The sequence below is a fragment of the Filicampus tigris genome, chromosome 11 (genome assembly GCF_054856515.1).
Source record: "Filicampus tigris isolate MCC_2025a chromosome 11, RoL_Ftig_1.0, whole genome shotgun sequence".
In the NCBI taxonomy this organism is placed as follows: domain Eukaryota; kingdom Metazoa; phylum Chordata; class Actinopteri; order Syngnathiformes; family Syngnathidae; genus Filicampus; species Filicampus tigris.
In genome coordinates, this window is record NC_141227.1 from 9,104,632 (window position 1) to 9,118,008 (window position 13,377).

General features: G+C 41.4%; 1 protein-coding gene across 1 annotated transcript in view; it reads left to right on the plus strand.

The window, feature by feature from the left end:
- Positions 1-8,542, plus strand: part of wdr11 (WD repeat domain 11) — a 53,979-nt gene extending 45,437 nt beyond the window's left edge. The window contains exons 24-29 of the mRNA XM_086045438.1: positions 279-374; positions 1,768-1,933; positions 2,250-2,347; positions 4,281-4,426; positions 4,788-4,867; positions 6,446-8,542. Of these exons, the coding sequence (XP_085901564.1) occupies positions 279-374; positions 1,768-1,933; positions 2,250-2,347; positions 4,281-4,426; positions 4,788-4,867; positions 6,446-6,642 (783 nt within the window). The 3' untranslated portion in view covers positions 6,643-8,542. The remainder of the gene's footprint in view (positions 1-278; positions 375-1,767; positions 1,934-2,249; positions 2,348-4,280; positions 4,427-4,787; positions 4,868-6,445) is intronic.
- Positions 8,543-13,377: the final 4,835 nt, after the last annotated feature.

The following is a 13,377-nucleotide window of genomic DNA, read 5'->3' on the forward strand; positions in this document are numbered from 1 at the left end:
CAGGCTGTGATATAATAAGGAATAACGCACAGTTTTTAAGGACTACGGCACTAGAAACACGGGCAACTCCTGAATATTTTAAAGCCTTTATAATTAAACCTCAAATTATCTGAATCCAGTATTCACATCTGTATAACTGCCCTCTATATTAACATTTTTGATCTCTCTTAATAACTATTGATGTCCTGCAATGTATGATTGGTTTTCCATCCATGCATTGACTTGCTGACATTGAAAAACACTGATCTTATATCTTTATAACCTTCGTTGCTCTACAGAAATTCCAGTTGGATCGTGTTCATCTGCAAGAAGTGAAGCGCTCCAGTTATGAGCATACTAAGAAATGTGCAGACCAGCTCCTCCTTCTGGGTCAGGTAAGTACTCCACTACACTTAAAGTCTTACAGCATTCGCTTTTGCCGATAAGTACAGTATTTGAACAATGATTTTTATTTTATTATTATTATTTTTTATGATTGTTGGCTTTATACATCACCACAGTGAAATATCAAGTCAAGAGATTTCACAAAACTGATTAGGAAGTATAGCCAGTGTAATTTGAACCATTGACTTGCAAGCGTTATTAATAATGGCCCTCATGCACTTTCTTCCTTTTTAGTTTAAGACAAATTAATCTGATAAAGCACTGGAATTGATATCATTTCTGGTGTTGGCATTTCATAACTGTTTTGCTTGAAGTCTTGAAGTCCATGGAGAATTTTGATAAAGCAGCCCATGATCAGGCTAGTGGGGAAACCCCCCATTAACTCATTCACTGCCAGACATTTTCAGACCCTCTTTTACTATAACATTTGAAAAAAAATTGAAAAAAAAATATAAATAAATTCCTGGGATTGAATGGCTGGACTGCGAAAAGACAAGTAAATTCATCAATGGCAGTGAATGAGTTAATTAGCGATGCACTTGTATTGTATCAGCCTGATTGAAATTATTCTACTTTTGGGGAGCTCATGCAAATTAACCACTGCTCACACTGATGTAGGACCAATTGTAAAGTGCACTTTTGTTGCCATCACTAACACAATATAATGAGATCTATACAAGCATTTTTTTAAATGTCTGCCTTCCATCCATCCATTTTTAGAACCATTTATCCTCACTAGTGTCGCGTACGTGCTGGAGCCTATCCCAGCTGTCTTTGGGCGGTAGGCCGGATACCCCCTGAACTAGTCGACAGCCAATTGCAGATATCAGCCTTTACAAAACTTACTGTATAGTGCTCACTTGACACTGTCAGCTGTTCCGAGTGTTTTGCTTATATTGTATCAAAATGAGCTAAATGAAGTATTACATAGAGTTTTGGTGTACCTAATATTGCGGCTGGACATATTAAGTAACTGTTGCCATGGTAGAATGGACATCCATTTGTGGCAGGGTTTTTATTCGGATAGCCATGCTTGCTTTATGTTGTAGACCAAATGAAGCAAGATTGAGGATAACAGCTCCCTCATTCCTCAATAGGATCTCTGCCCATGGGGATTGTAGTCACCTCCCAATGTCACTGTTCCCTCTCTAATCACAGGCTGCAATCAGCAGGCTTTATATTGGATGTGTCGCACCTATCTAAGACAGAGGTCAGTCAGCTCTGACATTAGCACAAAGTCTGTATGGCCACCAGATGAAAAGTGTGATAGTAAATATAATGCCCCTATAGTTTGGTCATTACGTCCTGCCTTTTTCAGTGTGCTGTTACCATCATCCATACCTCAATTATTAACTTTCTTTTGTACTTTGCTCTTGCTTTCAGACGGACCGTGCTGTACAATTACTGTTGGAGACGAGTGCAGATAATCCCAGCTACTACTGCGATTCCCTAAAGGCCTGTCTGGTGACCACCATCACCTCCTCTGGTCCCTCCCAGTCCACCATCAAACTTGTTGCCACTAACATGATCGCCAATGGCAAGTTAGCAGGTACGGTTTAACTGCTCTTAGCAATTTTTTGCACTTTGAAGGGGTGCATTTAGGTCTGCCAAGGTCTGCTTTGCTTAAATTTAATCAGGAAACCTTCAGGCTTGTAATTGTTTGAGATGCATTTTTGATGTGATTCATCACCATAGTGGTGTCTCACCCACGCACACGGAACACTCACACAAAAAAAAAAATCCCTTTTGGATCTCAACCAAGTATTGCATCGACAGTATGTCAGATTTACAGTGTCGAAATGAAGTGATGTGTGTCTTCGTCACTTGCTATCACGTTGCAACTTTTCATCCCGCTGTTTTACCAGAGGGGGTGCAGCTTCTGTGTTTGATTGACAAGGCTGCCGATGCTTGCCGCTACCTGCAGACCTACGGGGAGTGGAACCGCGCCGCTTGGCTTGCCAAGGTAACTAAGCAGAAGTGGGTCCGTCAACAAGAAGCACTTTTCGGGGGCGAGGGTGTTTGTGTGTTGGATGTGTATTTGTTTTTTGGAGGGGGGGGCGGGTATCATGTGATGTTAGATGAGATTAATGTTGATAGCACCCCGGCTTCACAACAATTCAGTCTATTAGATTTATGATACTTGTGAATGTATTATTGCGTCTTTTCCATGTGTTAGTGCGCTCAGCAATCTAGTGCTACATTGTACCAGAAAAGGTTTGGCTGTCTAAAAATTGCAAGGAACTTTTCTCTGTCAGTTTAATAACAATGCAGAATAATGAATTATGAATGGCACCCTGCGCTCCTGGATAGATGCAGGCAAAATGAGGCCCTGTTGCAGTGCCTGAGTTGATGCATCTTTGCGGCACACTATTTAGAGCACTCCTAACATTGAATATTAGTTGTCAACACTCCAGTTTCTGTAACCCTAACTGGCACTGACATTGTGGACACTTACTGAATCTAATAAGATCCTTTACGACGCTACTTCACAATTGACACTGTCAGAGAGCTATTTATATAACATTGCAGTGTTACCTTGTCACTGAGGGGGGATAGGGATGGGAGCGCTGTCGCGGATGACGAAAATCTGCAAGTCACTGGTGCTTCTCTAAAAAGGTTTAAGATTACCAATAGATGGTGTCAAGGCACCACGTTTGTCTAGACTAAGCTCCTCAATTCACTTCAACATAGTTCCTTTGCACTAAGATGCCTCGAGATGGCAGTCAAGCAATGCTTTTGTCCAAATGAAGCACCTCAACTCACTTCAGCATACGGTAGCTCCTTGGCACCATGAGTCCATAAGATGGTGCCATATCAATACTTTTATAGCTCTAGCCTGAGCACAAAAACAGCAAAAATATGTTTTTTTGGTATTAGTGAACTATATTTGTACTACAGGGGCATAGGGACTGAGCCCTGTCACCAATAGTGAAAATCCATGCGTAATTGACACAAAGGTACACAACTGTCTTTTGATGCCATAAGATGGTGGCAAAGCACTACTTTTCAGCTAGACGAGGTTCTGGCCTGTCCAAATTCAGCTCCTCCTCTCTCTTCAATGTAGTTGTATGGCAACACAATTCCACAAGATGGTGTCAAACCAATACTTTTGTACTAGACAGGGCTTTTGACTGATCACAAAAACAGCAAATAGCTACATTTTTAGCAAATACCAGGAAAGGTTTAAAAAAAAAAAATGTAAATAGGTGATTTTGCAAGTAGCAAATATGTGGGGGAACACTATGGTAGTCGCTGATGGCTGTTGTTCACTTGCCTGACTTCCAGGTTGGCAGCGTTTGTTGAATTACCCTTCAGTGACAGTGCGACTGTCTCTGTCTCTATATGCCATGTGATTGACTGACGACCAGTCCATGGTATAGTCAACTTTTCCCCCAAAGTCAGCTGCGAAAGCTGTCAGCTCCCCACAACTCTGAACAGGCTAAGGAGTATAGAAAATAGATGGATTTATTGTTGTGCTTGTATTCCTTAGAATATATTTCATTTCTTGGGGTTCATTTTATTATCTATGATTTTGTGGCTGTTTGTGGGTAGGTAGAATTATGCAGAAAAATCTGCCTTTCTGATTCCCACAAAGCCTTGTGGTTGGGGTCGGTCTGGGCCAAGGGAGAACTCATTAAAATGTTGTTGCGAAGATGCTGATCTTTGCACGTTTCTTAACTCCTCGCTGAATAATGCATGCATCGTAATGCAGGAGGAGGTTATCACTAAAGGTGTACAATTTGTGCTGACCCAGATTTTATCACAAGCATTGTCCGTACAGTGCGTGTGGGATACACAGCTACTTTCGTCATGTGAGCTGACACGTTACACGGCACTGTCTGTCGCAAAGCTGCTCCGTTCGAGTTTGTCCGCCTTACACGCGGCTCTTTTGTCAGGTGCGTCTCAACCCAGCGGAGAGTTCAGATGTGTTGAAGCGATGGGCGGAGCATCTGTGCTCCCCACAGGTCAACCAGAAATCCAAAGCCATCCTGGTGCTGCTTTCCCTGGGTTGCTTTTACAAAGTGGGAGAGATGCTACACAGGTATGACACGTCGGCTTTATCCTGAGCTTATTATGACGTCACTATCAGGCCTTAGCTAGATGTTAACAATAACATGTAGCTGCGTTCACAACTTTCACTTTTAGTAGCGTAACTAGTGTTCCAGATTTTATAATTCAATTGAGACACTTCTTCTTGTTCACATATCTTATGGTATGTCATGGACTTCTGTCTTTAATCTCACTATTGAGCTGTTTTCTTCATAACGTTGTCTTTCATGGGGCCTTACATTTTGAAAGGCCTTCAGGAGGCATGTAGTGTGTGCTGCAGGGTCACTCGTATCAAATCAGGCATTGCACTGTTTTCTGACAATTGCACATCTTTCTTCTCCTCCCGCGGCCAGTACGAGACACTTTGACTGCGCCGCTCTCTTTATCGAAGCCTGCCTGAAATACGGGGTCATGGAGGCCAACGACTCATCTAATATCCTTTTTGAAAGTCCATTACACTGCTCCAAGGGCTATTGATGGATGTATTGTTGCTGCTGCGTTAACTCTTGCCCATCATTGTTGCAGTCATGCAGACAGAGCTCAGCAAACATCATTCATTTTAAACAAAAGGACAACACCCAACAGAGGAACTTAAACAATGATTTAGAAAATGAATTTTGTAGTCTGTTTGTCCATCTTCGCACCAGTGAGTCCTCTGAATAAGTTTGGCTGCAGATGTGAGCAGAAGTTATAGGCCGCCACAGGAAATAAATAAAACTGTGCTGACTGAGTTCATTTTCTTTTTTTATGTTATAAAAAAGTATAGTTTCACTTTTACCCTTCCCGCATGCTTTAAACTAGCGATCTACCCCTACTTTAAACACATAAATGTATTCAACAGAGCTGGGCACTTGACCATTTTTGCCGGTCCACCCTTGACTTGGGTACCCTTCCGGCCGCGACACTCCACCCTTGACTTGGGTACCCCTCCGGCCGCGACCCTTCGGCCATATTCATAAACATTGTCGGCCCCCGCCCCATTACGCCCCGACCACCGGGGTTGGATTTGTCTTATTGTATAATTATTTGGGTCCAACAGACGGCCTGAAGTCACAGTCAAGTTATTTCTTTTCCACACTGCCCCTCCTTCCAGGCCTTCAAAATAAAAGCATACCAGCAAACCACTATACACAGCAGGGTTTGCTATGGCGTATTTCCGGAAGTAGGCAACGGCAGAAAAAGTGCACGAACTCCACCTTAATGTGTCATGCTGGAGTGCTGCGCAAAGCTTGAATATACTCATGGACACAAGTTGTTGTTTTGAAACAAGTCAGGGGGCGTCGCTTCAAAAAGACAGCGACAACAATGCATATCGTGCCTGCTACAACCATAAAGGGACCGAGATGACTAGTCGCTGCATTTAATTTTATTGCGAAAACGATCTGGAAGGTGGCGGCGAAGGGGGAACGTGAGGAAGTAAATTCTTTGCACACATAACACTGCCAAACTAGTTTTACTTTGCCGCAGCTTTGCAGCAAGCCGGATTCTCTCCTCCGTGTGGGAAACTGTAATGTCATCGCAAGGTCAGACCAGCTCTGGTATTAAAATATACTTAAACTTGTTAAAACACACTTCTTGCCGTTTCTTAAACTGTAAATGCAATTAATGTTGGTTTCTTGTTCAGCCGTTTTGTGCTGTCCTTGAATGGCATTTTTTTTTTTTTTTTTTGCAAGAGAGCCCTTTGTACTGAAAAAAATAGAGTATGTGGTTATTTTGTTGTTGGGCTAGGATAGGCAATCTTTTATACATGCATTGAAAAATGTTTGATAAAAAAAAAAAAATATTAAGAGCACATATTTTGTCCATATTTAGTGCTTGGTCCTCAGTAGCACTGATGAAAAATGTTGACCTTCTCCAGCATTTAAGTTGCCCATCCTTCCCTGCCTAGATAGGCTAACAGACCTTCAAACAACTGTCACTTTAACACATGCAGAGTAGCAAAACATAAACATGGACAGACCTTTACTAACCTACCTTCTTTTCCAAGTTGTCCTTGACCTAATATTTCCACATAAACTCATAGAGACCGCATTTTTGGACTACGCACGGCTCCTGCGCTCACTCGGCCTACGAGAGGGAGCCGCCCTGTGGGCGTCGCGGGCCGGCACCGCAGGCGAGCGGCTGATGGAGGAGCTGTTCAAGGGGGAGGGGGGAGGGCACGAGGTCGTGATTGACAACGATGAGGCCAAGGTGGCGATCGACTCCTGAAGATGAACTTACTAACTACTGAGAATCAACCTCAACCAGGGAACTACGGTCTTGATCGCTTTGTCATGAGACGACGGCGAGAGATGAAGAGGTCCCATTGTGTCATTTGTCAGTTCATTCATGGTCTTCCCGCATTTGCGGCGATGGCGAATTTGACATTTCGTAATGTTTTTGTTGTGATGGTGGGATCATTGTGTTTGTTGGCACCTGTGTTTGCATGTTGCTGCTTCAAAAGATTTTATCCTCCCAACAAGTGACGTAATGCACATTGTTGTTGACTTGATGTCTGTTAAATAGAATTTTTAAATGGTGGGTTTGAGTTATTGTGTGTGCCTGTATTAAATACATTTGGGGAACAAATGTATTTAATTTGCTGTTCTACTGCTGTGATGAAATGCTGCAATGCGTTGCTACATTTCTTCCCCTTTATTTCATGTTAAATATGCACTGCCTTGAAGGGTTACTCTCATCATTAACCTTCTCCATCACTGAATTTCGAAGCATTGCACTTTTAATTTACCTTAAAAGAATAATCATTTGAAGGAGCATTCCAGTAGCTGAGTTGTTCAACGCCTCTCTTAAAGAGGTTTGATGGTAAATGACCAAATCGTACAATCCGTTCCTGTTAGGCACTTGGATGTACAATGCAGCCCAGGAATATCCATAACCCTGCCCAAATTTGAGCTAAAATGAATTATTGCATTTCCTTAAAAATATGTTAAGAATCATTTGGGGGAAAAAATTTTCGTTTCCACCTAGAAAATCCCTGTTCAACAACAAAAAAATAATTATAAGTAAACATTTGGCCTGGATAAGAATCATATTTGGGCTTAACTGTATATTGCCACACGGACAATAAGAGACTGAGTGTTTAGCTAGATTTTGGTATTGAGTGCTTGAGTAGTTGATGACTGCTTTCACACACATAATCAGTGTTGCTCCTCTTCACGCACCCTTAAAAGAAAGTTGTCACCTTACCTACTCTGCACTTTTCCCCGCTTTCTACTAACCACCCTCTGCTCAACAAAACCATACGTACGACAATGCATTGACAGCCGTTGTGTGTTTATCCGCCATTATGTGTCAACCTGTCCTTCAGTCAGACAGAAACGTCTTCTGTGGGACCGTCAGTGTGTTACTGTGTTTCATAAACACATCAGTGCTGTTCCCTACTGTGTAACCAAGCAGTGTCAATTTACATGTTCGTGTTCTCGTGTATCTTATTCCCACTCCTTTAGGTGGATGTATTTCTAGATACCATTGTTCAAATGCCAGGTTGTCTGACACATATCGTGAGTTTGAATGGGAGTGGTTAAATCTGAACACAGCCACATCCCCAGTTATAAGAGGGCGTGCACACGTGGAACCACATTATCTCACGTACATTTTTAGTTATTTGTTTGCATTGTTGTACGGGTTGTGGGTCACATTAATACATTAATGATAGAAAATATTTGTAAGTGATTTATCTTGATGTTTATATATATATGTATATATATATATATATATATATATAATCACACGGACACGGAATTTGAACAGGGGTGTGTAGACTTAAAATCCACTGTAGAGTATGTGGAGAGCTAGTCTACAGTCGTAGCACCATCGATGTATTTTCTTGCAGCTCTGAATTTTGTTATGCAGTGTTGTGATGGAAGACACACATACAGTACACACAGTACTTTTTAGCTTCTAGCGACGACCTGATGCTCTTGTTTGTATGTTACAAAACAATGTGTAAAGTTAAGTCGTGTAGCAGGAAGACATAAAGTAAAATATTTTTCCCATCATTGTCAGTTGATGATTACAAAGTGATGCTTTAATTTCTACATAAATAAATCTTAAAAGAAAAATATACTCCTATATGAATGGCAATAAAATTACTCTTTACATTGTTGTAGTTTGTCATCGCTGTACTTGAAAATATGGGCACTAGAGGGCGCACTTAATCTGTGTTTTACCTCTCCACAGTGGGCACTTTGCTACAAAGACTTATTATACTGTATGAAGCCCTATCTGCGGTTATTTCATTTCATTCGTAAAACTGTCTTGAAGTGAATCAGTTCTTTGCACAAACCGCTTCCGCCATTCATTACTTCACTGCTCCAAAGGAGGGCCAACAGCTGGCCTCTTCCTTCCCTCACATTTATTTATTCATTCAGCAAAATGCATTCTGTTCTTTGTTCCTCAGCGCTCAAAGAGAATAAAAGCAGTGCAAAACAGAAGGTCCACACAAATGACTTGATTGTGTTTCTTTTGTAACGGTCACATGAATAACTACCGGAGAGCCGATCCAGCCGCTACAACTTAGTCATCAGTATGCAGCGTCCAACATCGCATTTCTGTTCTCTTCTTGAACATGCTGCCTACCACCCAGTTAGCTGGCCTCAAGTGCAGTTCCCAAACAACCTCTCTTGTCTTCAACCCTGCTTGCACTGCAAAACCTGATTATCTTACTTGTAGACCTTGAGCCAAACTTATGCTCCGTCTGAACCTTGCCTCTTTCAGTTCGGCTCTTGTTTCCATCTGCTACTCTTGTTAAATTTGTCAAGGCTACAATATGTTGGAGTAATAAATGTGATTTGATTCTGAGCTGAGGAGAAGCTACAGTATGTGCATGGGTACACCTAATGAATGCGTGTTCAGTGTCTCAGTGTGTACTCTCACAGACCACTACATTACATTAGCTATGTCAGCACAATCCATCCATCCATTTCTATGTGTCCTCATTGGAGCCTATGGTGAGCTGGAGCCAGCTGCAGCTGACTTTGGGGGCAAGAGGTGGGCTACACCCTGACTGAGTACATAGACAAACAAGAATTCACACTTGTATAGACACCTAAGGAAACTTCAGTCATTAGTGCATCGGTGCATGTTTTTGGAATGTGGGAGGCGACTAGAGAACCTGCAGAAACAATCCGATTTGCCATTTTGATTGAAATTATATCATACATAAGATATTTTACATTGCTCCAAAGTTCAATATTTTCCTTGAGGTTGGTTGACTTCCGAGCTGCATTTAATTAAAAAAAATTAAAAAACATTTTTTTTTACATAAAATGCCACAATAAGCGTATCATTCGTGAAAGATAATAACCAATGTAATAAAACTAAATAAAACAAATACTCACCCTTTGAAGACACATAATGGAGATGTATTATCTCTGCTCATTTTCATGCTAGTTTTTAGCCATTGTGCTTTGAGCTAAATGCTATCTACTGAAACAAAATAAAATAAATATTCACCCTTTGAAGACATATAATGGAGATGGATTATCACTGCTCATTTTCATGATAGTTTTTAGCCATTGTGCTTTGAGCTAAATGCTATCTACGTTAGCATCTGCCCTGTCATAGTTCACTTTAATGGTGTTACCACAGACCTCGTCACATTAAGGTTATATGATTTTGCGGTTGTCATCCCAACTTTTCCTTGTTGCCATCACTGGCTTCTTTTGTGTTTGCTCTATATGATTTATTTGGTTACTATAAGATAAATTTTCTGAAAATAATTTCCAGTTTAATACATTTTGTAGAAATTATTTGCATGTACGCCGCCATTGTTCTTTGCGTCACAATGCATTCTGGGTTGTGACCTAACATAGTTGTGCGCCGTTGTTTTTAGCAATTGTGTTCAGCATCTGATAGCAGCGATGAGCTTCTCTTTTCAGCCTTTCGAACCAGAGCTTGGTCAGACAGCCCATGATGAAAATGTCATATCCATGTCATGTTTACCCAAGTAGTTGTGGTCTGTAGCTGCACCTACTGAAGAAACTCGGTCCAGGTACAAGATCGCTTCATGTCTTGCTCGTCTTTTCCCACCCAGCACCAGACGTCTTCTGGACGTTGCATTTTGGGCTAAATCTGGTCGGTCCGTCTTAGACTTGATTTAGTCCAAAAATAGTCGTTGAAAACTGGGTTATTTTATAGCCCCTCCAACATAATCCAAATTTAGCCCAAAAATAGTCATTTAAATTTGGGTTGTGTTTCAGCCCGTCTAATGTGGTCCAAATTTAGTCCAAAAATAGTAGTTGAAAACTGGGTTGTGTTATAGCCCGTCCAATGTGGTCCAAATTTAGTCCAAAAATAGTTGTTGATAATTGTGTTGTGTTTAGCCCGTCCAATGTGGTCCAAATTTAGCCCAAAAATAGTAGTTTAATTTGGGTTGTGTTTAGTCGTATTTGTTGTTGTATTATTGTTTTTATTTTATATGTAAAGTTCTTTGTTACAGTTGCAGCTGTTGTGAAATGCGCTATATAAATAAAGTTGTATTGCTTTTAATGCTGCATGATGTTAACAAACTATCGTCTCGAAAATGTAATTTTTCTTTGCTATCGTAATTGGCATATTTTAAAAATATTTAAAATATATGTCACTCCCGCGCACCACTTTGAAAGGGGAAAAACTTCCTGGCTGGCAGCCAAGCAGAGTGATTGTCACTGACACACTTTGCAGACTGACGTTGGTGTCTTATTCATTCAATTAATATCTAAAAAGCACCATGACACAAAATATATGAATTTGCCACAATTCTACACGCTACTTTTTAATTTAGATTTGTTCTCACTTCCACCATGAATGTGCTGAACAAAATTCTAGACACGTATGCGTTCTACTTTATGAAACCATGACTGAGCATCGCACAACAAACAATGACCTCCCTGCCATGTTAACATACACATGTCACCAAGTAGGTTGAGATTGGCTGCCTCGTGATTATGTCACACGCATGTGGGATGTTTAGTGGGCTGGACTAAAATCCACTTCTGTCCTTACTTAATTGAGTCCTTCTTGTCACCAAATGTGTTCGGTCTGTAACTGGGATAGCCTGCCCATTTCTGTTTTTCACATTTCAACCACATTTAGACTGTAAAAGGATGTCTTTTTAAAGACGTCTTTTCAACGATATGAAAATGACGCCTTTTCACTTTTCAACCCAATTTTGACTGTAAAAGGACGTCTTTTCAAAGACATGAAAATGGTGCTTTTCTACGTCTTTCACGGTTTTCACTCGTGGGCATTTAGGCGCCTTCAGAGGTAATGTAATAGGCACTGCATTTGGGTTTGACTGTCGATTATAGCCGGACACACCAGTTAGCTCACTGAGAACGATGAAGGGCCTCGAATGTGTCTGGGCTAAAATGATGAGAGCGCAGCCGTGGGTCTTTGCGCAGATGGACTATTCCAATCGCATCCTCCTACTGTTTTCTGAACTTTCATTCTTTAAGACCCTACCCCACTGAGCTGCGAACAATTGTGAGTGTGTTCGAAGGCAGCGAATGTTAAGTTCAGGCCAGAGTTCGCCAGAGTTCGTTCAATGTCGCAAAACGTTCGGCAGACAATAGGCAACCGTTTTAGTGATTTTTCATGAACATGTTCATAATTGGCTTGCAGCAATAAAAATACAGACAAACGTCTGACGATAGTTTGGCGAACATTCGCGACCTTGAATGAACCCTGACGTGAACACCCATTTTCCTACCTACGCCAACAGTGGGAAATGTTTGCCCTTTAAGTGGGATAGGGGCTTTAGGAAAGCTCTGGAGGCTTACCTGGCTTTCCTTTTTTTTTCTTTTTGGATTGAAAATTACATCCAAAAGCCCCGCAGTGTGGCATTTTGACTCCTTTTCACTGATACATTGCGGATGTTCTCCCATGCTTACATGGGTTTTCACTTGGGACTCTTGCTTCCACATTCCAAAAACATGAACGTTGACTTAAAAACTTGATTGTTTGTCTACATACACCCTGCCTTTGCCTGGCAACTAGTCGAGAGAGGCTCCAGCTCACCTCTGACCCAGACAATTGATGTAGAAAAATGGATGGATTTTTGCTGAACATTTTAGACTACATAGGTTATACTACCACATTTTGGGCGTTACACTTTGGAGATTGCAAGTATTTAACAGGACGAGGGGATCAGAATGTCAGAGCAGTACATGTATCTCATCAGAGTTTGGACAGTAAGTATATTAAGCTGGCCTTTGTGCGCAGCTTCATGTGAAGGGGGGGTGGCGGGGGGGGGGGCATGAGCAGCAGGTCACTCCGTTCCCATGAGTGTGTTATCGTGTGGTGCTGACAGACAGATGGCTTTACAGTATGTCCATAAACGGTGGGCAGGTGTGAGCTTGCTTACTGTCAGCCTCCATGCTGAGGGTTACCCCTCAGCTCATTCCTCATTTTCTTTAGAGCATTTGATGCAGGGAGGCCCCTGATAACTGACATATTGCTGACTGTTGACTTCATTTATGAGGATAATTATTGCTTTGTCTTTACTGCAGTTTGCATTTTTTTTTTGTTTTTTTTGCCTTTACCTCACTTTTATATGATATGTATTCATTCTTCCGTCACCTTTTTGGAATGTTTTTGTACCACACTGCAGTGGAGCTGATCTACATGTGTGAGTTTCTGTCAGCCAAATGTGAATGTCACCTCTCATCACCAGGAAAATGGAAGTAGAACTGATCTCATCTGATTCCCCTCCCTCATTTCAGGGTCATAACTTTATCTCCCAGTTCTTCCACATATTTTCCCCTCTAAATGTAAGGCCGGGAAGAGACCCTTCTGAGGCAGTGGCAGATTATGTTTTGCGTTAAAAGGTATTTAGGCCCTCAGCATTATCTGATTCCATTTAGATGAATGCCAGTAGACCATGGCTTCACCTCACCACAACACCACACTGCTCTGATTTAAGGGAGCATGAGAGAGAAAAAGAGGTGTGGGACCTTGAGTCTA